At 39.9% G+C, this 27,608-nt stretch overlaps 2 protein-coding genes across 2 annotated transcripts; both read right to left on the bottom strand.

The window, feature by feature from the left end:
- Positions 1-3,790: 3,790 nt before the first annotated feature.
- On the bottom strand, positions 3,791-8,495 carry LOC148116060 (vomeronasal type-2 receptor 1-like). The gene is made up of 5 exons (XM_087885367.1): positions 8,343-8,495; positions 6,618-6,857; positions 5,540-5,935; positions 5,129-5,347; positions 3,791-4,009 (listed from the first exon to the last, which is right to left on the bottom strand). Exons 1-5 carry the CDS (start codon positions 8,493-8,495, stop codon positions 3,791-3,793), a joined length of 1,227 nt encoding a protein of 408 aa, XP_087741493.1.
- Positions 8,496-12,636: 4,141 nt separating this feature from the next.
- LOC148116061 (vomeronasal type-2 receptor 26-like) lies at positions 12,637-22,318 on the bottom strand. Its single transcript, XM_087885368.1, has 5 exons — positions 22,206-22,318; positions 20,151-20,214; positions 17,096-17,308; positions 15,158-15,284; positions 12,637-13,997 (listed from the first exon to the last, which is right to left on the bottom strand). The coding sequence occupies exons 1-5, from the start codon at positions 22,316-22,318 to the stop codon at positions 13,087-13,089; spliced, it is 1,428 nt and encodes a 475-aa protein (XP_087741494.1). The 3' UTR covers positions 12,637-13,086.
- Between the last annotated feature and the right edge of the window lie 5,290 nt (positions 22,319-27,608).

Raw genomic sequence — 27,608 nt, forward strand, 5'->3', positions numbered from 1 at the left:
GTTGGCTTTGACAATTGGTGTTTCCTGGAATTTAATTAAGATTCTCAAGATAAAGCTTGTTATTAAAGAAAGGAACAAAGCAAGGGAAGCCAGGATGATTCCTAGATTTTCTTGATAGGATAGGAAGGTTTCAATCTTGGAGACACAATTATTTTTCTGGATGTTTGGATACTGATCTTCTGGACATTTGCTGCATTTTTCTGCATCTGAAAAAGAGGGCTAATAAATTTCCCTATACAGCTTTACTTCAATTAGTTAAATGCAATACTTTTGGTGAAAATGGTGATGGTAGCATGAACAATTTTGTGTAGAGGAAGTCAGTATATAGTACAAATGGGGACCCAAAGACCCAAAGAGTTGGGTACTCCCCTTCAGGGTTCAAGTAGTCACAGCAATGTCATTGTTTAATGTTGCTTTAATTTGGATTGGAGTTAGGGAATTTCCTTGGGCAAATATGATGGAAAAAAAAACTGCTAGTGTTTTTTGCTTCTTCCTTTCACACCAGTTAAAAGGGGAGGGAGGGAGGGAGGGAGGGAGGGAGGGAAACAGATGGGAATGAAAAGGAGGGAGCAAGGGAATGAGAAGATAAGGGAAGGAAGAAAGGAAGGAAGGAAGGAAGGAAGGAAGGAAGGAAGGAAGGAAGGAAGGAAGGAAGGAAGGAAGGAAGAAAAGAAAACAGATGGGAATGAAAAAGAGGAAGGGAGAGAGGGAATGAGGAGATAAGGGGAGGGAGGGAGGGAGGGAGGGAGGAAGGGAGGGAGGAAGGAAGGAAGGAAGGAAGGAAAACAAATGGGAATGAAAAGGAGGAAGAGAGAGAGAGGGAATGAGGAGATAGGGGAAGGGTGGGATGGAGGGAGGAAGGAAGGAAGGAAAGGAGCCATTTTGGAGAGTGGGATAATCTGAATTTTGTGAACATAGCAAGAAAGATGTGAGATATGAGCAGGTTGAGCCTGAGGGTGGGGTCAAATTCATCATCAGTTTGGAGACTCTGTGCCCCTGTAAGAGATCTAAATTCAACCTTCCTTGAAGTCCATTGACTCTTATCTACCGCCAATTAATTTGCTTTGACTCTTAGTAGTTCAGGTAGTGTGTGTGTGGGTAGCATAAAATAAAACTTGTAGAACTTTTGAACTCTCCCCTAGTTCCAGATTTCTTATACATGACAGAAAAGTTGAACATGGAAATTGCTTGTCTTGTGGCTCCTCAGGATATTTGAAAGCATAAACTTTGGCTGCCCATAGAAGTGGTATCCATTGTTAAAAGGAGTAATTAAGGCGATAGAAGGAAGGGTAATATGATACATATCCATAGTAATAAGTGAAATATATTAATATTAATATTTGTGATTGTAATATGAAATAAAGGAAATATGTTATATATCTATAGAATTAAATTAATTGTATTAAGATTAGTATTGTAAAATTGAATTTTGATACAAATTGTGAAATATAAAAAGAAGGCTAGAAGGGTTAATATGATTTTATGATGTATTTAGAAGGGGTTAAGACATGGAAATTTAAATGAAATTGAAATTGAATAAGATATTAATAGAAATTAAGAAAAAGAAGATAATTAAGAGATTAAGAGAATGTTTTGATTTGAAAAAAGTGGTGTGAAAAATAAATTTGAAGAAATACATTATTTTTGGTAAAATGGTTAAGTGATTAATAGGGAAATAAGAAATGATAAATTGGTCCATCTTAGAAAACAATTGGCTTAAACTATGAGTAGGGAAAAAACCTACAATTGGCATTAAAAGACAAATCTGAAATATTAAGCTACAACAAAAAAAAATAGAAATTAAGGATGGAAAAAACTATGTTTAAATTAAAGGGTTTCAACAGAAAAAAGAACATAAGAGAAAACAAAAAGATGATCATTTGTAAATGTGATGATTTTGAGAAATGTAGGTGATAAATGGATAAATAAAATCATGAAATGAAATAAGACTTAGGGTGGAGGGTAATATTGATGATGTATTAAATACTAAGTAGAGATGGAAAATAAAAAAGTAGAAAACAAAAAGGAATATTATGGCAGAAATTGAAATATATAAATTATATTTGGGGAAAAAACTTAAAAAGAGGATGGGAATTTAAAATATTATACTTATGATATAAGCGGTATAAATTTTGACTTGGTCAATACTCTATTCAGAAAAGATGTACTGTTTGTTTTTAAAAATAAAAAAAATATTTTAAAAAAAGGAAAAAAAGAAGTGGTATCCATTGACATGGATAGTTGTAGAACAGGGGTGTCAAACTCGCGTCATTACATCATCACGTGACATAGCAGGACTTTTCCACCCCCCTAAATTGGGGGTGGGCATGGTCAGTGCATGATTCATCCAGTCCACGGGCCGCGAGTTTGAATCCCCTGTTGTAGGGAGACCCAATCAAAGTAATTATACCGTATCTTGGACATTCTGCCTCTTCAGCTAAAAGAGATGTATAAAACATGAAGGGTGTATGTTGAAGATGAAAAGAAAGAGATGCCATTCTTCTCATAATGCTAAACCCTCCTTGTTCCAGTATCTTTTCAAGTCCTGTCCCCCAGTTTAATTTCCAAAGTCATTTCTTATCGTTCACTATGAAACTTATTATACATATTATAAAGAAGTGGATGTTTTAAAAGCCAAGCTTTTGTTGATGTTCTCCGAACTCTGCCCCTTTCTCTTCGTGTCACAGACCTGCCTTGGTGGAGATGGTTCCTTCTGCACAAGGATGACAGTCATAGCAGCAGATGGGCTTCTCCTCTTGAGTTACCTTCACGAATCCAGGAACACAGCTTTCCACACATCGGGAAGGAGGCAAGGGCTGGGCAGAGAGAGGAGGGAAATCCAGAAAATGAATTTCTTTCCAGAAAATAAGCAAAAGGAGAAAGGAATTGGTGATTCCTGCATTGAATATCGCATTCAGTTTTGGTTGCCACGATGTAAAAAAGATGTGGAGACTCTAGAAAGAGTGCAGAGAAGAGCAACAAAGATGATTAGGGGATTGGAGGCTAAAACATATGAAGAACAGTTGCAGGAACTGGGTACATCTAGTTTAATGAAAAGAAGGAGTAGGGATGACATGATAGCAGTGTTCCAATATCTCAGGGGCTCCCACAAAGAAGAGGGAGTCAAGCTATTCTTTAAAGCACCTGAGGGTAGAAGAAGAAGCAATGGGTGGAAACTAATCAAGGAGAGAAGCAAATTAGAACTAAGTAGAAATTTTCTGACAGTTAGAACAATTCATCAGTGGAACAACTTGCCTCCAGAAGTTGTGAATGTTCCAACACTGGAAGTTTTTAAGAAGATGTTAGATAACCATTTGTCTGAAGTGGTGCAGGGTTTCCTGCCTAAGCAGGGGGTTGGACTAGAAGACATCCAAGGTCCCTTCCAACTCTGTAATTATATTATATTTCTAGAGGAAGGTTCAGCTTGGCTTAAATTTGAAGGCAATAAAATCTTGAATCTTATTAAGTTGAACAGGCTACCTGAAGCTTTCCTGTTCTAACTTTTCACACATGATGATTTCTAGATTTGAACATTTTGTCTTAAATACTGAATAGAAGGTTTCTTCTAAGAAAAAGCATAGAAATCATTTCTCCCTGTGGCTCAAAACTTCCTCCCTTTTCACAAGTCTAATATACTCTTTATTGGAATAGTTGAGGGTGCATTTCTCACGGACATCTAACTAATGAATGTCTTGCCTTCCTGGGAGACTTTCCTTCTTAGATGACATTCAGAGGCATTTCTTGCCCCAGGGGTGTCATCTTCTAGGTAAGAACAACAAGAAAAGTGAAATCAAGATTTAACCCCCACCTTCTTCAACCTTTCCATCTCTGCTGTAGCATTCTGGTGGATCATAAACGTGAAATCCAAGGATCCTTGTTTTTCTAGACTCCCAAAGATAACTCTCCTAAAGGATTTGTTAACCATAGCCTCCCACTTCACAATATCCAGGTTTGCTGAGAGGTCTCCTTTCTCCTCCAAAAACATTCCATTTATGGAATTATTGTAATACTGAAAGTTTTGAAGAAAGAAATTGAGCTGGAATAGAAGAAAAACTGGCTATGTTTAGACAGGACATTCTAAATTCAATTCTAACCTTAACCTACTAACTCTTGGAGGTCTTCTATTCCAACCCTCTGCTCAGGCATGAAACCGTAAACCATTTCAGACCAATGGTTGTCCAATATCTTCTTAAAAACTTCCAGTGTTGGAGCATTCACAACTTCTGACAACATTCACAACAACATTCAAGTTGTTCCACTGATTAATTGTTCTCGCTGTCAGGAAATTTCTTCTTAGCTCTAGGCTGTTTCTCTCCTTGATTAGTTTCCATCCATTGCTTCTTGTCCAGCCTTCAGATGTTTTGGAGAATAGCCTGTTCTTTGTGGCAGCCCCTTATATATTGGAACACTGCTATCATGTCACCCATAGTCCTTCTTTTCATTAAACTACACATACCTAATTCCAGTAAACATTCTTTATTTTTAGCCTCCAACCCCCTAATCATCTTTCTTGCTCTTTTCTGTACTCTTTCTAGAATCTCAATATCTTTCCTGTCCTTCTATAAGGTCTTGCCTCTCCAACCTTCCCAAGAAAGCAGGACTCTTGAAACTACATTTGTTCCAAAAGGAGCTTTTATTGAAATGTTTGTGATAACAAGAGCTCTAGGCAAGAACTGAAGCTTTTCACTTAAAACCAGCTATTTCAAGCAATGCTAACCAAACCCCTCCCACGTTACATCATTGCAGGGAAACAGAAACTTCATATTGAGATTAACACAGTAATGCAAGAAACAAAACAAAAAAAGAAGAAACTTCATATAGAGATTAGCACAGTAATGCAGGAAACAGAAACAGAAACTTCATATACAGATTACTCCATTCCTCCACCCTTCCTCTCACCAAAATGCCAGCATCCCTGTAGAAATATCTGGGACCTGACACCTTCTGTTCTTCTTTCCTCTCATAATGAAGTTAATACATTGCAACAATCAGGAAAGGAGTGAAGGGAATGAAAGAGGGACAGGACTGGAAAGTTGGGATTCATTTTATTTTTCGTATTCAAAATAAATCAATTTTTCAAAAGTAACTGCCCAATCCTTACACTTCTGGAATTGATTCTGAGACATACCTGCCATGGCTTTGGTGTTTCCATGTCTTCACCCCCTTTGATCCTTGTCTTCTTAGAACTGAGTGTAGAAGCTGCATGGATGGCTCGTGCCACAGCCCAGATCATGTTATAAGTTAAATAGCCATCCAGAGACTGGATCGCATCGATGTTCTCCTGGGACAGAGCCTCCAGTTCTCTTGTCTCCCTGCAACGTCTCCAGACTTTCACAGAAAAGGTATCCTTGGGGTATGAACACATAAAGGATTTTTCTGCTATGTTTTTGATGAAATAGTAAAAATCCACAGGCAAAAGAGACTTTGCCATTTGGTTTCCCTTAATAAGAAAGGAAAAAATGCTGTGGATGTATTGAAAGGGAAAAGTCAAACCCATAAAATAGATGGTGAGGTCCCAACAAATTGTTGTAATCATCACCTTTCCTATAACAGGTTGCTCAAAGGATTTAAATACTAATCGTAGAATGCTAACACCCCCAGTGATCATATCTTTATCTGCAGCGTAAAGAAAAATGTTCACTTGTCTCCAACTACGATACGGATTCCGATCTATGAACTTCTTACGGTAGGAAGTAGAAAAGGTTTCTGCTATAACTGGACAAATATCATTCCTGATCAGCATGGAAGTCATTGTCCTCATGAAATTCTGGCCATTGTCAGTGTCTGGTGCCATCAGACCAACCAAGGTCCACCGAAAATGTAAGAGGAGCTTGACTATCCCTGGATACTGGAATCCTTCAGCGGGAAGCATTGGGTGGAAGAAAGGAAACCTAATTTTATCACTCAGCATCTGGGCTGCAAAATTGTAACTGACCTGAAAAGGAATGAAAAGATGGTGGAACAGAATGGAATGGAATGGAAATGGAATGGAATAGAATAACAGAGTTGGAAGGGACTTTGGACATCTTCTAGTTCAACCCCTTGCTTAGGCAGGAAACTCTATACCATTTCAGACAAATGGTTATCTAATCTCTTCTTAAAAAGTTCCAGTGTTGGAGCATTCACAGCTTCTGGAGGCAAGTTGTTCCACTGATTGATTGTTCAAACTGTTAGGAAATTTCTCCTTAGTTGTAGGCTGCTTCTCTCCTTGATTAGTTTCCATCCGTTGCTTCTTGCTCTGTCTTCAGGTGCTTTGAAGAATAGTTTGACTCCCTCTTCTTTGTGGCAACCCCTGAGATATTGGAACACTGCTATTATGTCTCCCCTAGTCCTTCTTTTCATTAAACTAGACATGCCCAGTTCCTCCAACCATTCTTCATATGTTTTAGCGTCCAGTCCCCTAATCATCTTTGTTGCTTTTCTCCACACTGTTTTTAGAGTCACATCGTGGTGACCAAAACTGGATGCAGTATTCCAAGTGTGGCCATACCAAGTATTTTAAACTTTACACGCAAAATTAAATGCATATTCTTCTTGTAATAAAACTCCTCTTAATTTACAACTGAGGATCTCTGATTGAATATTGCGAGAAAACTGTCTCCCAAACAAAGACACACCTGTGGGATTTTATAGGTTCTCAACATGGTTGAAATCTGGATGGAGATGTCAGTATCAGCCCCTTCAAGAACAGCCAGTGCGTTTCTCTGCCTTCCACAGTTGTAGTTGGGAATCTTGGTCTCCCCGTCTGAAAGTAGCCCCAGCAAAGCATCTGCAGTCCTTCCTGCATGGTAATAGTTTTCATAAATACTGTAGCCCAAGGTGATGTTGGGTAAGACATGGAAATCCTGGTTGATCTTCTGGATGGCAAGAAGGAAGAAGAGGATTTTCCAATCTTCAGTCACTAATTTTCTACAGGTATAAATGTACGTAATCAATTAAAGAAATATTTTATTTAATCATTTATGTATGTATTATATATATATATATATATATTCTTACTTCTTCGTAGGGTTTATGTGTGTTTTTCTTCTAGCCAGGTTTTCCCTACGTAGCCAAGGGTTTTTTTTTTTTTTTTTTTTGTAGCTCCAGCTCAGTAGAATCTCATCTACTCGGTTCTGGGCTTTTTTCCTTTCTAACACCTAGCAAGCTCTAACTGCTAGGTGGGAGACCTAAGTAGATCCATAGAGGATATGGGTGTGGCCTACTGATGACAGCTAATGAGCTAGAAATGGATCTATTCCAGCAACTGTTCCATGTAATGTACATCGGGTGGGAATTATCCCTATAAATCTCAATTATTTGAAAGGACTGTTTTGCTTATGCTGGTATTCAGTGCTGCATACACTCTTGAGGTTGCTAGCATGCTTGCGCTTCTACTGAAATGTTGGACTGACTTTAGACATTCTTCCTGTTTCTCTTCTCATTAATAGAAATAGCAATAGCACTTAGACTTATATACCAGTATATAGACTTATATGCTTTACAGTCCTCCCTAAATGGTTCATAGAGTCAGCCTCTTGCCCCCAACAAGCTGGGTCTTCATTTTACCAACTTCAGAAGGGTGGAAGGCTGAGTCAACCTTGGGCCGGTGAGACTCAAACTGCCAAAATGCTGGTAGCCAGCAGTCAGCAGAAGTAGCCTACAGTACTGCATTCTAAGCACTGGGCCACCATGGCTCATAACCTTCTCAAATACTTCACAGTAATTCAACCTAATCTCCCAATTTAATAGAGATTCATTAATGGCAAAGTTGGAAAGGACCATTGGCACGCTATCAACAAAACTAACAAGTTACCAAATTCTGGAAATGTTTAAAGTCCCTTATCAAACATTTCTTGAGAGGAGATTTAACTGACCTCATTTACAAAGTAAGAAAGAAAATTTAGGGTCATCCCTACTTGATGTCCGTATTTGAGAATCAGCAGCGGGGTACAAAATGGATAACCAGCTTTGAAAGGGGACAGAAGTAGAGAAATTGTAGCTGATCAAGGAGACAATGCCTGGAAGGAGAAGACGGACAGAACCTTACAAATTACCAATAAAGAAGAATATTTGTAGCTCGGGGTTGAAATGAGGAGTCTTTAGTGCCCTCTGAGCTTGGTTGTTTTCTTGCAGATGTTTCATTACCCAAACTAGGACTAGTAGATAGTACTAGTGCTAGTACTATCACTGATGATGTTGTCTAGTTTGGGTAATGAAATATCTGTAGGAAAACAACCAAGGACCCCTCACCTTAGAAATTATTCAGAAAAGAAGTAGCTGTAATTCAGGGCACAAAAATGAACCTACATGTGTGCTTGGGATGAAGGAGTTGTGATGAAGCTTAGTGGTCGAAGAAAAACCTTAACTGCAGAGACTATGGCACCAATGAGAACTTCTCCTGGCCTGTAATGGTTCTCTGACTCCAACTTTGCCTTCTTTGGACTCAGGAGGTTTTTGGGATCGAGCCTCCCATGGACTTCCTGGGGCCTCTGAAGCAGGATGAGAAGTAACATGACTAGCAGTGCTGATGGAGCCTCCAGTTCTGTGTTTATTTTGAACAAAGAAGAATAAGAAGAGGTGGAAGAAAGCAAAGCCCTTTTCCAAGACAGAAGTTTCAGGGACTTTCCTCATCCAGAGCCCAGCTGAGTCTTGAAAGCTGAAAGGCAGTTTAAACAAAGCTTCTGTCTGCCCTAAAAGCCTTCCCAGGTTCTCTCTGTCTCCAGACTCATTTACTCAAGACTTTCCAGTGCCATGACATCATCCCACAAACCCTAATGGGATATTGAAGAGAAAGCCTGTTATTGATGTCTTTGCGGCAAGAATTCTGACAGTCTGCAGAAATACCTCTAGGGACTAGTGGCAAGACAACAAGGAAATCATTATGATTTGAATAATGGCAAGGAGGGGAGACATCACTTCTCTGCATTCTGAATGAGCCAACAGGCAGATGCTCTCTAAGGAAAGTTGCAGACTTTTAAGAGGAGCTAATAAATAAATCTTCCGGCCAAAGTTATCTCAGAAAATGTTACTGCTTCTATCCATTTGGTCCTCTTTCTCCTGATTGTGTTGCGGGTTTACTGCAAGGTCTCTATAGTTCAATATGTTGTTTTCATTATAACAGAATAAGAGAATTGAGATCTTGGAAGTCTTCAGGTCCAACCTCCCACTTGGGCAGGAAATCCTATACCTGTGATGGTGAACCTATGGAACGCATGCCAGAGGTGGCATGCAGAACTCTCTCTGTGGGCACGCCTGCCATCGCCAGCTGCTCTTCTGGTTTTCGGCACACATATGTGCGATGGCCAGCTGGTCTTCACAGGTGCTGGAGCACCAGAAAATGGCCTAAAATTGGCCTGAAAAATGGCCAAAAAACAGACAATTTTTCAGGCCTTTTTAAAAAAATTTTTAAAATTTGATTTATATGCCGCCCTTCTCCGGAGACTCAGGGCGGCTTACAATGCGTTAAGCAATAGCCTTCATACTTTTGTATATTTATACAAAGTCAGTTTATTGCCTTTACAAACTGGGTCCTTGTCACTGCGTTATTTTATTTGCCAGCTGAACTCATCATTTCTGGACTGTCAGACTCTCCGTAGCTTGCCAATTTCTTATCAGTAAGATACGTGTTTCCGTATCCACCCACATTCCTTCACACACTTTTTCTTTTGTTCTCTTGCCAGAGGTCCGGCTGGACCGGCAGGAGATCTCGCTTGCCAAAATGTAACAATTTATCTTTCTTAGTTAGTGAGGTGTTTTATTTTCTTTATAACAAATAAATGAGTTTTATTAGAAACTTTTCCTCGTGTTTCTTTTTCAGAATATTGCAAACTTGGAGAGACCACGATCCATCCTCTAATTAACCAGGGTGATTAGTCCCAGAGCCAAACATGGGATTAATAAATGCCCTGACAGTCCTCAATTTACCTACCTTAGAAAGGATGGAAGGCTGAGTCAACCTTGAGCCTGGTGAGATTGGAACTTACAGTAATTGCAGGCAGCTGAATGTTAATAACAGGCTATTAGTCTGCTGTGCCACCAGGCTCTTTTGGGGCCTTTTAGGGGTCTTTTTCGGGCGTTTTTGGCCAAAACGGCCAAAAAAAAAAACAGCCAAAAAACAGGCAGAAAAAATAGGAAAACCAGCTGGTTGGCATGCATGCATGTGCCGGAAACCCGAAGACCATCTGGCCAGTGCAAGCATGCACATCGGACAGCTAGTTTTCCAGTTTCCGGCACTCCAACATGCGTACATGCAGAGGCATGCACACGCGTTTCGGTTTGGGCACTTGGTGCCCAAAAGTTTCGCCATCACTGCCCTATACCATTTCAGACAAATGGCTGTCTAACCTCTTCTTAAAAAAATCTCCAATGTTGGAGCACCCACAATTTCTGGAGGCAAGTCAGTCCATTGATTAATTGTTCTGTCAGGAAATTATTAGTTATCATTTATATGTTCCTCATCTCACCAATAAGTTGATTCTGGGTGACTGAAAAACAGTAAAAAAAATAACTATAAAAACATTTTTTTAAAAAAAAAAAAAGCTATATAAAAATGAAAACTAACCAGACAGTGTCAACCCTGAAGCTGACCTGGCTGTAGCTTTTTCTTTTCATGTAACTTTGAATGTTCACTAAGGGAATGCTTGTAACCTAGGGATTACCTGTACCATCAACAGGATTCTTTATGTGAGCTTTGAAAATGTTATTGAAATAAATCACACAAGGCTTTTGGATTATGCATGAGAATGGACACTGTTGTCAGGGTTCCAAGTAATAGTCCCATAGCAAGGAAAACTCTGAGGCAGATGAATTCCTCAAAGAATAGCTTTATTGGATATAGCATATTGGCACAAATCTGGTGAAAACCAACTCTGAAGGTTTCCACGGTTTTAACCTTATTAAAAGATAAAGTTTTCCCAGAACTCCAAACAATCAGTCACATAGTCCATTCAAGATGCTTTCTGGCTGTCTGGTAACCTCACTCCTCCTTCCACAGTCCAGGTGTAAAAATGTCCTTAGTTCTCAAGAGAAAGTATTTTATTTTGGCTACACAACCCCCACTATCTCTAATCCCCCCTCCCTTTTTTCAGCTGGAGGAAAATAATTCAATATCCAGGGAATTGACTTCTGCTACTTCATGGTATCTTCTCTCCAGAGACCGCCAACAAAGGTTACCCAGAGGAATTAAGTTTGATTAAACTCTACGTTAATGACACAACTCTAATCCTTCCTGTCTTCTCGTGCTTTTCTTTTCTCATTAATCCTAAATTGGAGCTGATTTTGAAATTCTTTGTGCCTGAAGTGAAATTTCATTTTTCAGCTGTTCTAGAAATATCAATTTTTGGACAAAAGACAACCAAGAGTCCAGGAATTGACAGCCTACCGCACAGAATTTGGACACATGGTCAAGAACTGCCCTTCTAAGACTCCCAACATTTACACTGGTCTACTAATTTAGACATTTTGTCAAAGAATGAAATATGATTGGATTGGCATGATCTGTTTTTAACAAACCATGCTGGCTACTAGTTATAACTTTATTTGTTTCTAGATGTTTGTTCATAGATCTATTTTTTGATATATTTTTCCAGTTTCTTCCCAGGTATTCATGTTAGGCTGACAGGTCTGTGGTTTCCAAAGTCTGTCCCCCCCCCTTTTATTTTTTTCCAAGATGGGAACTTCATCAGCTCTTTTCCAATTCTCTGGTAGTTCCCCGGTGCTCCAGGATTTTTGAAAAATATGATACAATGTTTGTGACATAACATCTGCCAGCTCCTTTAGAACTCTGAGATGTAAACCATCAAGTCCCAGTGATTTATATTCGTCAACATCAGATAGATGTTCTCTGCACAATTTCTTGCTTATTTTAATTTTTATTTCTAGGCTGTCTTTTACAGTTAGCTTTTTCATAGGTTGGGCTACAGTTTCTTTTTGTATGAAGACTGATGCAAAGAATAGGTTAAGCAACTCTGATTTCTCTTTACAGCCTGTTCCTTCCTTGCCATCATCTCTCTTTAGTGGACTTACTGTTTCCTGACTTCTTTTCTTGTTATTTATATGTTGAAAAAAACCTTTTTAAAATTATCTTTGACTTTTGTTGTAAGTCTTTGTTCATTCTGAACCTTTGCTTTTCTGACTTCATCTTTGCAGATTCTGGCTACCTGTTGATATTCTGCCTTAGTTGTGTGTCCCTCTTTCCATTTTTGTACTTATCCTTTTTGTCTTTCAGTTTATCAGAGAGATCTTTATACAACCACACTGGTTTCTTCTTGGAATTCTTGTTTATCTTTTTTAGTGGTTTTGTGTTAGACTGGGCTTTTATAACCATATTTTTCTCTGTTTCCCATGCTTCTTACATCCCCCCCCCACCATTTAGGATTTTTGTCCATGAAATTTTTCTCAGGGTCTCTCTGAGTTTGTTAAAATCAGCTCTTTTAAAGTTTAAGATGCTGGTTGGATTATATTGTATTGCTTGTGTTTGCATTATATTGAATTCTAGAATGACTAAATGAAGAATGAATGCATGATGCTCCTATAGAGAATCCACCTACTACTGGAAATCTCTCTAATTTCTTTAGGCAATCTGAGATCATCCAGGATCTCCAACTTTGCCCAACGCCCACCTGGGTTGCAATCTTAATGACAATCTCAATGATGTTCAAGCAATTTTCACTTTTATTATACAGGAAGGGTAAACAACAGGACCACAGAAAAATGACATGGACTTTCCCAGAGAAGGGGATTGAAGGAATCTTGTTTCTGAAAAACACAACTAAAATAATGGAATTTAAAGACTGCCCAAAGCCCCCCTCCCCATTTATTTTTGTGGCATATCTACAAGATTCCATTGCAGCAAGTGTCATGTTTCAAACACCTGGATGTGGCATCTTGGGCCTCAATAGGCTAAGGGCATTAAAGAGATATGCTGCTTTGAGAATTCAAAAAAACTGAGTGAACATCTTAGAATTTTATATATCAAGATTGGGGACATTATCTTCTAAACACTCTTTAATTATTTCAAGAAAAATCATTGGCCCCCTTGTGTATGGAGAGGAATTTGGATCAACTTCGAGGTGTGGAACTAATGAGACTTAAAATTCCTCTGTCTCACATTTCTACATTTCTTCTGGTCGTCATTTGCTCCTTTGTATTCAGCTCTGGCCTCAGGATGATAATGTAGCACTTGGGGATGAAGATGCAGCCAAGCAGACCAGTGCTGGAGGACAAGATGGAGAAGACCTGCACAGCCACCATATATTTCCCTTTGGTGCTCAGGTAGGTGGGCACAAAACTCACCCAGACACTGCAGAAGAGGAGCATGCTGAAGGTGATCAGTTTAGCTTCATTGAACGTCCCAGGGAGATTTCTGGCCAGGAAAGCCACCGTGAAGCAGATGGCAGCCAGGATGCCCATGTAGCATAGGCTGATGTAGAACATGACAACAGAACCTTCATTGCATTGCAGGATGATTTCTCCCGGCTGGGAGTGGAGGTCAGAGTCAGGGAATGGGGGAGAAACTCCTAGCCAGATGGAGCAGATGATAATTTGGACAGCAGAAGAAGAAAGGATGATGGAGTTGGCCAAGCTTTTCCCCAACCATCTCTTCACTCGGTTTCCCGGTTTTGTTGCTAGGAAAGCCAATACCACCATGATTGTTTTAGCCAGGAGAGAAGAAATGGCAACTGAGAAGACAATGCTGAACACTGCTTGTCGGAGAAGGCAGGTGGCTTTCCTTGGTTGACCAATGAAGAAAAAGGAGGACAAGAAGCAAAGCAAGAGAGAGACCAGGAGGATGTAGGAGAGGTCCCGATTGTTGGCTTTGACAATGGGAGTTTCTCGGTATTTAATGAATATCATTAAAAAAAGAGTTGTGGTTAAGAACAAGAGTAAGGTAAAAGACACAAGGATGATGCCCAGATATTCTTCATAAAACAGAAAGGTTATAATTTTGGAGATACATTGGACTCGGTCCTCATTTGGATATTGATCAGGTGGACATTTGGTGCATTTTTCTGTATCTGAGAATACCAAAAGGATTATTTAAAAAAAAAAAAATCTCCATTCACATTTTAAGAAGAAGCTCCTTGGGACAACAGCTGTTACCAGGAACATCTTCCCAAATTAATGTTTTAACATCTCCTCAGAATAAAGTTAATAAGAATATAATTTTTGAATATATAAATATATATCTGAGATCTATGGAATTTGGGCAGAACCTACATAGAAACCTACAGTGTTAGAAGTTAATAATGAATCAGTTAATCTTCCTAATTACACTTCCTGAATCCTGAAATATGGCAATTCTTAATCTACTGGGTTTAGAAGATTTGTGAAATCTCAAAAGCTAACAGAGAAAACCAGTTCTGCAATGAATCAGTGCAATGTCTTGCCTTCAGAAATTGTGGGTGCCTGATTGCTGGAGGCATTTAAGAAGAGACTGAACAGGCACTTGTCTGGAATGGTATAGGGCAGTGATGGCGAACCTATGGCATGCATGCCCCAGGTGGCACGTGGAGCCATATCTGTGGGCACATGAGCGTTGCCCTAACTCAGCTCCAGTGTGCATGCCAGTGCTGGCCAGCTGATTTTTGGGCCTTCCAGTCCCACTGAAGTCGGGAAATGGGCCATTTCCAACCTCTGGAGGGCCTCTGGGAGGGTGGGGAAGGCTGTTTTTGCCCTCCCCAGGCTTCAAGAAAGCCTCTGGGGCCTGGGGAGGGCGAAAAATGAGCCTACCTGGCCTACCATGCCATCACATGCCAAAAGTGGGGGAGCAGGGGGTTGTGTGTGCATACGTGGGAGGGGGGTAGGACACTTTCAATTATGGTGTGGGCATGCGCACGTATAACCCCCTGCTTTTGGCATGCAACAGCAAAAAGGTTACTCTGGTATAGGGTCTCCTGCTTGGACTAGAAGACTTCCAAGATCCCTTCTAACTGTTATTCTGTTCAGCAGATAAACCCAAATTATAAAACTGTAAGCATGCCCAGTCTGCAAAACAATCCTACTTCTAACGAATCCCTCTTTTTGCTATACCTCCTGTGAAATAAATTGAGCAGAAGATGAACCAAAAAAAACCCCAGTTGGGCTTCAATTTCTCAACTTGCACTTTCATGAAAATATTTTGGATGAGTCCACTACCAAAAAACTGCCCTCCCCCCTTTTTTTTAGTGTGACCCACCTTCCTGAGTGGAGATGGTCCCCTCTGGACAAGGAATGCAGTTGTAGCAGCAAACTGGTTCTCCTTCTCGAGACTGCTTGACAAACCCAGGACGACAGTTTTCCACACATTGGGACCGAGGCAGAGTCTAAGCAGGAAAACAAAGAATGCCAAAGAAAATGTGTTAGGACTCACCATCCATGGAAAACAAAGGTCAAAATGTATATTCGCAAGAGAGTCTCTGGCCTTCATTTAGCTAAGTTTGAACTCTACAACTAGCAGCAAATAATTGCAGGAGATACAGCTAGTCGCAGATTCTTCATTTAGTTCATCCCTTTAGCTTTTGGAATATCTCATAGATATTCAGTAGTGGCCAAAATTGTGGAAACCTTTTGGGAAAAGTGTATTTTTGAGGTTTGATGGCTAATAACACCACTTTTTTTTTTTTTTTTTTTTTGAGTTTCAAGATAATCCTATTCCACTGCTGGAATGACCTGGGAATAGCCCAGACCTTAACCCAATTGAAAATCTAGGAAGCCGAGCCAATTAAAGAAACTTCTTAGTCAGAAGCAACCCAGCAATAAAACCCAGTTAATAGCAACCATTCAATCTTGGTTTCACATTAGAACAGCTGCAGAACTAAAAGACTTGGTTCACTCCGTGGGAAGACGTTGTAAGGCTGTAATTCATGCTAAAGGTTACCCAACTAAGTATTAGCTGACATGGTGATAATTTTTGTATATCTCGGTTTTTTTCTACGTGTTTCACTTTTCTTCTTTATACTTTAACTCCTATTCTAATAGCAGATTCTTCATAAAAGTTGCATTACATTCTTGATTAAATTATCTTTCCATTGATATATAATTTTATGGTACTACTCCAAAAAAAAAAAAGTTGTGTTATTAGCTAGTTTTAGAAAATACACTTTTCCCAAAAGAAGCTTATCCCTGTGCAAAGGTTTCTTTAAAACTACGTAAAACATTGCAAAGCTGCTCCCCTTTGAAAGTAATCTAAAATAGTCTCCGTGTTAAGATACATAGGAAAAGGTCCTTACAAGCAGAGGTGTCAACCTTAAAAGAGAAAGTCTTTTTTAAGGGACAAAGACCAAACCTGAACTTGGGAAATATTAGAATACTTAGAATAACAGAGTTGGAAGACACCTTGGAGGTATTCTAGTCCAACCACCTACTTAGGGTAGGAAACCCTACAGCACTTCAGACAAATGGTTATTCAATCTCCTCTTTAAAACTTCCAGTGTTGGAGCATTTACAAGTTCTGGAGGCAAGTTGTTCCACGAAGTAATTGTTCTCAATGTCAGGAAATTTCTCCTTAGTTCTAGCTTGCTTCGCTCCTTGATTAGTTTCCACCCATTGCTTCTTGTCCTGCCTTCAGGGGCTTTGGAGAATAGCTTGACTCTGTCTTCTTTGGGGAAGCCCTTTAGATATTGCAACACTGCAATCATGTCTCTCCTGGTCCTTCTATTCATTAACCTAGACATACCCAATTCCAGCAACTGTTCTTCAAATGCACTCTTTCTAGAATTGCAACAGAATTTAACAGAATTACCTTCTCCTTTGCTATTCTAGAACAAGGAACAAGCAAAGTTGATTCTATCATTACTACAGTCATTAGTATTTGGAAATCTCATCAGTTTTATGTAAATTCCAGATTGCAGAGGATGCAGAAAAGGACATGGCCTATGTGCTGAAACTTTGTCACCTAGCACCTCATGTTGGACAATGCAGAATCAGCTGAAAACAATAATCCATATTTTAACATGCAAAGGACACTTTGATCAATAGTACTGATGCCTTGTAAGCAGTCTAAGAAAACTGATACATCTACTCCTCACAGTTAATTCCCAATGAAGGTCAACCACCTTGGTGATTTAGCTTAGCCAAATTGAAAAGGGTGCTCAGGCTTTTGAAGGTAGAGAATGGACACCAATATTTCTCCCACCTTATTGAGCGACTTTAGCAATAACAGAGTATCTTTATTGACTGAAAATCTCTGCTTTTCAAAACTCCCCAGTTTCTCATCGAAGGGATCCAACAAGGGAAGAAGCACCCAGCTGATGATGTCCAGATCTGCTGTAACATCTCCATTTTGGTCCACATACAATTTCCAATGGGAAATATTGCAAAACTCATTCTTCTCCATAAAGGGATGGAACTAAAACAGGAACATCCAAGAATTTCAAAAGAAGAAAATTTAGTTTCTTATCCCAGGTAGTCTTTTCACATTCGAAACTTTCATCTACAGTTGCCTAACTTGCAAATATTGTGAGTTGGGAAAAGAAGTGTTAGCCACTGTCTTCAAAAGTGAAAAAAGCTCAGATAAATTGGTCAATCATGTATTGATAAAAATATGTATGGACAAAATATACTGTATTTTTCGGAGTATAAGACACCTACCTTTTTTGGGGAGGAAAACGAGAAAAAAATCTGTCTCTGCCTCCCAGCAATTTGCCTCCTTGCAGCAATGTGGCGCGTGGCAATAGGCTATGGCAATCCCTGCAGCCTTAAATAACTGATAGTCGGGAGGCTGATCCAACCAATAATCAGCTGCTTGTGCTAATCAGGCTGTGCTGATGCTGAAACGGGCTGTTTGCTGCAAGGAGCCAAATTGCTGGGAGGCAGAGGCAAAAGGTGGGGTCCGGTGGGTGGGCGGGACTACATTCCTTGTATACATTGAACAAAGAAACAAACAATGAGATTATTCATAAATGCCTTGGAGGAAACAAGAAAGCATGGAGTTCTCAAGAAAAAAGTTGCCAGGCTAATCTTCTCCCATGTAAACCAGATAGGAAACTAATGAGCTAATTCTACATTATTGTAAGGTACATTAAGGGACTCTTACAAGTCCAAAAGGAGTTTTTTTTCAAGAGGCAACTGGACTTTCTGGTGCATTTTTTTTTTAAAAAAAGATGTTTCACTTTTCATCCAAGAAGCTTCTTCAGCTCTGAGTGGATGGTAGGGAATGGAAGGATTTATACCCCTTGCAGATAGCTGGTCATTTGCATTCCTTTAGCAAGTTGTTGAGGCCCCCTGCAGTTTTATTTATGCCATCTGGGTCACCTGAGTATTGCAAATGGGTGTAGAGCCTTCTTGGAACTGCTGAAAGGATTGTATTGTAGACTGTAGAATGATGTTGTATCCCACCCCCTCTGTTGAGAGAGGGCTGTTCAATTTTGACATAGTTGACCTCTTTGACCCCTCTTTCAAAGCAGTGGTCCTCTCTGTCCAAAATGTGGACTTTGCTGTCTTCAAAAGAGTGGCCTTTGTCTTTTAAATGCAGATGGGTCTAGTCCTCACGGATTTGTTCTCCTATGTTGTGCCATTTGTTTATGAAGTGGAAAGAATACAAGGTACTTACTATATGACTTCATGGCGTCCTTCAAATGGATGAATATAAAATTCTACAATGCTACTCATAATATTCTACCAATACCGATTTATTTAAAAACATCCACATTGTTTTAAAATTAGTCATTTTAACATAAATATATGCGTCATAGTGCCCACTCTTTGGAAATTGATTGATTGATTGATTGGAACTATTTGCTACCCATCTCTCTATTCTTTTTTTTTTTAAAAAAATTATTAATATATTCTATACACTAATACACATCTGCTACCCATCTCTCCTTGAGGTGACTCTAGGCATCATACAACATTAAAGCCAATAATACCATAAATAATGTTTCTAATCACAGTAAAAAAAAATTACAGTTAAAAGGATGGGGAGGAAAGGAGCAGGATGTGGCGCCACAGGAGCCTGAGTGGCGTAGGAGGCTAATGCCTCCTACTAAGGCAGCATTTAACATCCAGCTGCCTGCAATTTACTGCGAGTTCAATTCTCACCAGGCTCAAGGTCAACTCAGCTTTCCATCCTTTCTAAGGTGGATAAAATGAGGACCTGATTTGTGGGGACAATAAGCTGTCCTTGTATAAAATATACAAAAGTATGAAGGCTATTGCTTAACACATTGTAAGCCACCCTGAGTTTCCGGAGAAGGCGGCACATAAAAATAAATAAATAAATAAATAATAAACAAACAAACAAACAAACAAACAAACAAACAAACAAACAAATAAATATAACGTGCTCTGGGGGATATGGGATCTTCTTTTAATCCATCAACCACCTCCATTATGACACAGCCCTGTGAGGGCTGCAAGCTATCTGGAGGAACCAAGTTCCCTGGCTCTTAGAGAAGGTCAGAAAGGAGGATGCAGATCTCACCTCAGGGGGAAGATGTTCCAAAGAGCAGGAGCCATGGCAGAAATTGCTCTTTCCCTGGACCCCACCAGCCAGAATTCCAAGGCTGCCAGGACCCACAGGATGACTCTTCTGCTGCCAGAGTGCTCTGGGACAATCCCATTGGGGTGAGATTGAGGTGAAATCTACTTACCCTCCCTACTGGTTCGGAAGTGCACACACCTCCATCATCATGTGCGATTTTGGACACTGCTCATGCAAACCAGAGCCAGTGCAGTTTGTCACACTAGGGACACCCAGAGCTGCCTGCCCTGCTGCCCTCTAGACCAGCAGTAGCTTCCAAATGCTCTTCAAGGGTAGCCCCATGTAGAGTGCATTGCAATATTCCCAGCAGAAGATGACTAGGGCTTGAGTGACTGAGCATAGGGCCTCTTCATCCAGGAAAGGATGCAACTGGCACACAAGACATAGTTCTGCAGAATCTGTCATAGATGTGACTGCCACCTACTCTTTGAACAGGAGTCGAGAGCGCAGAAGAATCCCAACGTTATGGACAGGTCTTCCAAAGGTAGTGCAACCCCATCCAGAATTAAAGATGTTAAATTTCCGGTTCTGAAGAACCATGCAGCTAAAGAAACTTGATCTTGCCAGGATTCAGTCAAAGATTCTTGTTCTCCATCTCCAGAACTTTATTTCCTGAATTATTAGATTGGCCTTTTGTGGTACAAGGAGGTTGAGAAGGTTCTTCTCCATCTCCTTTGGCATTTCATGGATTCTGGTAGGGACTACATACCTGCCACGGCTGCAGCCTTGGAGACCCCAAACTCTCTTCGCCCTGCTTTCTTCTCCTTCTCGATCTGGAGGAATACGCAGCATTCAAGGTGTAGGCCAGAGTCTTAATAACACTGTGTATATGACAGTGAACAGAAATAAATTGACTCCTCCACTCCGTCTCAGACTGCAGGAGTGTTTTCTGGGTGCATCTTTTCCGGCTTTTGACAGAAAACATGCGCTTTGCAAAAGAACAATGAAAACACAGATCGTCAAATTTCACTAAGTGTTTGTCTCCAAAAACATCGTCTTCATAGGCATCTGGCCTTGTTTTTTGCTGAAAAGCAAAGCTCCAAATATTATGGACGTATTTGTAAAGGCTCTCCCGTCCCGATACCAAATACGCAATAGTTTCCACAATCCAGACTTTCCCTCCAATAGGTCCTGGCACATCTTCAAATGTTAAGTGTAAAGTAAGAATTCTGTCCCAAACGCTAGCATAACCTATATAGTTTACAAAGACATTGACTTGTCTCCACTTAGAGATGGCCTCCCTGAGGGGTGCTGTCTGTCCAGTTGCTGTGAATCGTTGGGATATAACAACACAAATTCCATTCCTGACAAGCACAGGAATAAAAGTCCTCATGAAATTCTCTCCTTCCTCTGTGTCCGACGTAAAGAGCCCAATCATGGTCCATCTGAAATGGTGGAGCGCTTGAACAATTGCTGGATATGCAATCTCTTTTTTGGGGAAGATCCGGTGGAAAAAAGGGAAAAGACTTTTATCATGCAGAGCCTCTGAAACAATGGCATCACTGATCTGAAAAAGCAATGAAAATGCTATGCTATATTTGGGGTCAGATTAAGTCCAAAACACTAGATTTTAATAAATCCAATTTATTACTCATGAACATCTTATAAAAGCTTATTGTGGTGGCACAATATGTACTTCAGGACCCTTCACTAGCCCTGGTAAGTCATTAATGTCTAGACTGAATGAAAATGGAGTTTGTTTTATTAGATTTATAGAGTAAGTATGCATCCTTGTCTTATCCCTTAGTAAGTATTTATCTTTGTTCTCTTGTCTTTATTGAGTCCAGACTGCCCTTTCAAACATGTGTTTGTAAAAACGGCTTTAAGCAGAGCAAATGCTTCTCTCGTCTGTTCCCAACGAATCCATAAGTCATATAGGTTTTTCAGATGTAGGTAAAATACTCATTCGGATTCTTTTCACAAATCACAGAATTGTTCACCATGGACAATATTATTTTGATTAAGAGTTTCTACAAACTCCGCCTCAAAGCGTTACATTCCTTTTTTACTAAAGACTTTTTTGATTGAACAAGGAGTCCCTCCTCATCTTCACAAGGACACAGTGGAAGCCCCCAAACAATGGGGATGGTGTCATAAGAGGATATGACTGCTTTCCCCCCCCCTTCCACACAGACTATCCCAATCCACAGCCACGATGCCTATAAAGGTCATGGTGAAAAGCAACTCTTGAATTTGATAGACAAAATAAAGGTAACCGTTGCCTCTGTCCATTCCTAGGGACTGGTGCTCATCTCTATTTCCTAGCAGAGGGAGCCAGAGCTGTCTCAAAATTTTTCCATGGTCATGTGATCAGCATGACTAGAAGCCGAGAAACACAGAACATTGTTACCTTCTCACTGAAATGGTACCTATTTATCTACTTGTGTTTGCATGATTTTGAACTGCTAGGTTGGTAGGAGATGAGGCTAGGATAGAAGCTCACCCCTTCACAGGGTGCTTGGGTCTCCAACTTCCAATCTTCCAATTGACAAGTATCAACCCAGCATCTTATTCACTAGGTCCCTGCACCCCTTCTAGACAAAATATGGTTGGATTTATGGCTCATACACTGCAACTCCACTCACTTTGCCAGAAAGAGAAACACACACACACACAAACCTGTGGGACTTTGTAGGCGGCTACTAATGTTGACATCTGGATGGAGATGTCCATCTTTGCTCCATCAACAAGAGCCAAAAGATTTTCCTTCTTTCCACAGCTGTAGTTGGGAACGTTGGCTTCTCCAGTAGAGAGCATGTCCAACAAGGCTTCTGAAGTGCCAAGAGCATTGACATAGTTGTCATGGATGTTGTAGCCTAGTGTGAGATTGTGCAGAAGCTGTGGATTCTTGTTGATCATTTGAATGGCGAAAATCATGATTCGCAGTTTAAAATGATTTACTGTACTGTAAGAAATGTTCATGTTATCATTATCAACAGAAACAATTAATTAAATGTAACCCTATTTGTCTCCACAAGCCTACTGAATTTTAAGGCAATATAGATCCAAAGCCAAAGGCAAATAATAGCCACCCATGATCATATAATTTTTATGAGCATTGAGAAGATTGGATGGAGATAGTCTTCCACCATAGTTAAGAGTCACAAATATACCATTAATTTGTAACAGTCCTAATTTTCCTTTGCCCAGTAACCTGCGCTTAAAATCATTCAATCATTAAAGTACAACCAACATAAAATGAAGAGATTGTTTCCTTAAAGGTAAAGGTAAAGGTTCCCCTCGCACATATGTGCTAGTCGTTCCTGACTCTAGGGGGCAATACTCATCTCCATTTCAAAGCTGAAGAGCCAGTGGTGTCTGAAGACGTCTCCGTGGTCATGTGGCTGGCATGACTAAATGCCAAAGGCACATGGAATGATGTTACCTTCCCACCAAAGGTGGTCCCTATTTTTCTACTTGCATTTTTTTTATATAGAAACTTTATTGAGGTTTTTTACAAACAAAACAGAAATAAAAAGAAATAGAAAAAAAAGAGGAACAAAACATTCAGACAAAGACATAAAACATATAAATATAATAACATTTTCAGTTACTATCAGATGTACAGTGTTTTCACTATTTACATAAATAATACTTGGTGATATTTCAGCTCACTTTTAATCAATATTTTGCACACCTTTAGGTCTTCCTTTCATTTTATCATGCAACCACTTATACCACCTTTCCCACACCAAATAATAAACTATCTTCTCATCATTTAATTCATAGGTTAATTTAGTCATTTCTGCGCACTCGAGTATTTTCTTAATTGTAAGCTCTTCTGGTGGTTGAGTTTTCTCTTTCCAGTACTGTGCATATGCCAATCTGGCGGCTGTAATTATATGGATCATTAAATGTGTCATTTCCTTTCTATATGGCTTCTTTATTATTCCCAGGAGGAAAATCTCTGGTGTTAATTCAATATTGAATTTCTACTTGCATTTTTTATGTGCTTTCGAACTTAGGTTGGCAGAAGCTGGGACAAGTAACGGGAGCTCACCCCATTATGCAGAACTAGGGATTCGAACCGCTGAACTACCGACCTTTTGATCGATAAGCTCAGCGTCTTAGCCACTGTTTCTTTAGTGACCTAGAAAAGCAATTGTAGAAAGTCTAGGGAAGGAAGGACTGGAGTGGAATATGATAGCAGTCTTCCAGTATTTGAGAGGCTGCCACAAAGAGGAGGGGGTCAATTTATTTTCCAAAGCACCACAAGGCAAGACAGGAATCAATTGATGGAAACTAATCAAGGACAGAAGCAACCTGAAGTTAAGTAGAAACACTGAGGACAATTAACTAGTGTAACAGCTTGCCTTCAGATGTTGTGGGTGCTTCACCATTGGAGGTTTTTAAGAAGAGACTGGACAGTCACTTGTCTGAAATAGTATAAGTTCTCCTCCTTGAGCCGAGGGCTGGAACAGAAGGCCTCCAAGGTCACTTCCAGCTCTCTTCTTATTGATCTATTCCTCTATGGATCAGAAATTGGATATCAACCAGTAGTTATTTAAATATGGAAATGGGCTGGACAGAGGCATCTATAACCCTTTCAATCATTACTTTTAACCAACCTCAGAATTCAAGTGATTGGAAGGGAAAGGATAAATAATCCGGACTCGTTTCAGGTTTTATTTGCCTCATATTGGGATTTGAGTTTATTCCACAAAAGAGGAAAGCCATAGAAATCAAAACAATTCAAGACATTAGACAGCTCCTGCAACATAGGAATAAATGAAATAAAAAGAAAATGACATTGTTGGAACTGTAAGTGGAACGAATGCGACTCTGTCACATTGAATAACTTACGAATGAGACTGACTCGTAGGAGCCACGTTGAAAGGCAACATTTCAAGCGATATTCTTGTCATAGAGGTGACTATACCAAGGAGATGGTCTCCTGGCATGTAATAGTTCCATGATTTTTTCTCATCCTGGATCTCAAAATTCAGTGGGCATTTCATTCTAAGCTTCCCAGAGACTCCCTGAGACACCAACACCATCAGAAGCAGAAAGTCCATAATTTATAGAGCCAAACGCTTTGTTTCTAAAGAAAATCAGAAAGAAGAATTAGAAGAATTCAAAACATTTCCACTTTCCTGATTCAGATAGGCAAACCAATCTTCATCTGGAAAGGAGAGAAAGGTACGGTCTGAAGCACAATCTGTGGCTATCCCAAATCTTGTGCCATACAGTGTGATCTGAAGCATTTATCCTTTTCTGATACAAGATCATTTCACATTGCTTCAGTCTGATGTTTACATCAATGACAGTCAATACAGTAGTAGCAGATGAAGTCTGAAAATCCAGGACGGTGATAATTACAGTGAGAAACAACTTCTCTGGGGATCTTGAAGTTCTTCCAAGACTCCATGTGAAAAGGGTCAGCTGGAGAATAGCATTTAAGCAAAAAGTTACAAATACATCCCTGGGGCTGTTGTGGTCCTTCCTGTCAGGACATGTCCAGAAGGTGATGATGGAGGAAAATAGTTCGTCACCCAAGGAATTGACTTCTGCTGTCCTTCCTCAGGGTGCCTTGTCTTCAGAGGCTGTGTGAAAGATCACCCAAAGTTACAAAGGTTGATTAAACTCTACATCGATGACACAACTCAGTCCTTCTTGTCTTCCAATGCAAAGGAGGCGATACGTATCCTTGAACCCTCCCTAATGTTAAGAGTAGGTTCGTTCTGTGCTTTTCCTTTCAATGAGATCTCCCTACAGTAATCCTAAATTGGAGCTGATTTTAAAATACTTTGTGCCTGAATTGAAATTTCATTTTTCATCTGTTCTACAAATATCAATGTTTGGATAAAAGAGAACCAAGAGTCCAGGAATTGACAGCCTACCGCAGAGAACTTGGACACATGGTCAAGAACTTCTAAGATTTTCAACATTTCCACTGGTCTACTAGATGTTCACAGATCTATTTTTTGATATTTTTTTTCCAGTATCTCCCCAGGTCAGGCTGACTGGTCTGTGATTTCCAAAGTCTGTGTCCTCCCCCACTTTTTTATTTCAAGACGGGAACGTCATCAGCTCTTTTCCAATTCCCTGTAATTCAGGATTTTTGAAAAACGTGATACAATGTTTATGAGATAACATCTGCCAGCTCCTTTAAAGCTCTGGGATGTAAATCATCAGGTCCCAGTGATTTATATTTGTCAACATCTGATAGGTGTTCTCTATACATTTTCTTGCTTATTTCATTTTTTCTTTCTAGGCCCGTGTTGGCGAACCTTTGGAACGTGTGCCAGAAGCGGCATGCAGAACCATCCCGCATGGGACACATGGCCTCGCTGGCTCCTCTCCCATGTTCCTGTGCACACATGTATGCCGGTCAGCTGGCCTTCGCATGCATGGGAACGCCAAAATCCAGAAGAGCAGCATTCTGTTGTGCATGCATCCGCCGCCACCTGAACTTCCAGGTGTCCAGAATGTTCAAGCATTCTGATGCTGCCATAAAAAGACGAGGCTTGACTTTTCGCCTACTTATTTTCTCTGTAGATAATATACCCTAGGAGATGGGATGGGAGGGGGGAACATTCCGGTGGGGTGAGGTCAGAAGCTGGGGAGACTGACTTGGAAGATGGCCAATGAGAAGATGAGAATTGGGGAATGGAAAGGGAAGGGTTTGGGGGTCAGAGGGTTAGTATCGGCTACGACGAAGTCGGGGCCAGAGCTGTCGTACTCAATAAATGGAATATTTCAGCAAAGATTAATTGTTTGGGAGTGCAATGACATCGAAACCTGACACCAGGTTTCCATGGTATGCAAGTGTGATGACCGTCTGTTCGTTGGGCACACATCTGTGCTGGAAACTGGAAGCTTGGGTGCCAGCACGCACATGCGTGATGGAAAGCTGCTCTTCCGGGTTTCAGTGCTCCTGTGTGCATGAAGGCCAGCGAGGCCATGCGGTTCAGGTGGGATGGTTTTGTGTGCCATTTCCAGCACTCAGGTAGGCACGCGGTGATGTAAAAGGTTAGCCATCACTGTTCTAGGCTGTCTTTTACACTTAGGCTTTTGGTAGGTTGGGCTACAGTTTCTTTTTGTATGAAGACTGATGCAAAGAATAGGTTAAGCAGTTCTGCTTTCTCTTTACTGCCTTTTACTTCCTTGCCATCTTCTCTCTTTAGTGGACTGACTATTTCCTGACTTTTTCTTGATATTTATGTTAGGGAATGGCTATTGCCTAACTGGTTGGGTTGGCAATATATATAAACCATCAATGCATGTTTGCAGTCAAAATGTAATGTATAGCTTTAAGACTGTAATGTTGTATTGCATCATACTGTATTCTGATTGGCTAGCTCTGTAGACAATGTACTTAAGAGGAAGCTTGAATCATGGCTTATTTTTTCTTATTATATTATTATTGCTACCTCTGCTCCTCTCTGCCTGTTCTCTCTGCATGATCACTGCTTGATCATTGCTACTTGTTTTTTTTTTTACTGTTTTACTGACAGTTTTACAGCTGTACTTGTTCCTGTTTGCAACTCCAAAAAGAACTGTTTTACTGCATATAACTGGTAAGAAGACTTTGTTCTTGGAATATCCCTGGATTGACAATTTTATTATCTTTATCTATGTATGACCTGGATTGTTTATTGGACTTGCTTTGCTTTTTCCTAAAAGTAAAAGAATATCACAACTCAGTGTGTCTGTATTGTGCAATACTTATTCACAATCACTCTCAGCGGTTTTCTTATGTGCACAACCTTGCTATGCAAGGGTTACTCTGTGCATATTCCTTAACAATTTATACATTGAAAAAACTTTTTTATTATTATTATCTTTGACTTTTGTTGCAAGTCTTTGTTCATTCTGAGCCTTTGCTTTCCTGACCACATCTTTGCAGATTCAGGCTATCTGCTGATATTCTGCCTTAGTTATGTGTCCCTCTTTCCATTTTTTAACTTACCTTTTTTGTCTTTCAGTTTATCAGAGAGATCTTTGCACAGCCATGCTGGCTTCTTCTTGGATTTCTTGTTTTTCTTTTTCAGTGGTATTGTGTTGGACTGGGCTTTTATGATCATATTTTTCAGGGTTTCCCATGTTTCATACATTTTTTTCCCTTTAGGATCTTTATCCATGAAATTTTACTTAGTCTCTCTCTGAGTTTGTTAAAATCAACACTTTTAAAGTTTAAGATGCTGGTTGGGTTATATTGAATTCT

Source organism: Pantherophis guttatus, chromosome 2 (assembly GCF_059756535.1).
Source record: "Pantherophis guttatus breed Tessera chromosome 2, ASM5975653v1, whole genome shotgun sequence".
Classification (NCBI taxonomy): domain Eukaryota; kingdom Metazoa; phylum Chordata; class Lepidosauria; order Squamata; family Colubridae; genus Pantherophis; species Pantherophis guttatus.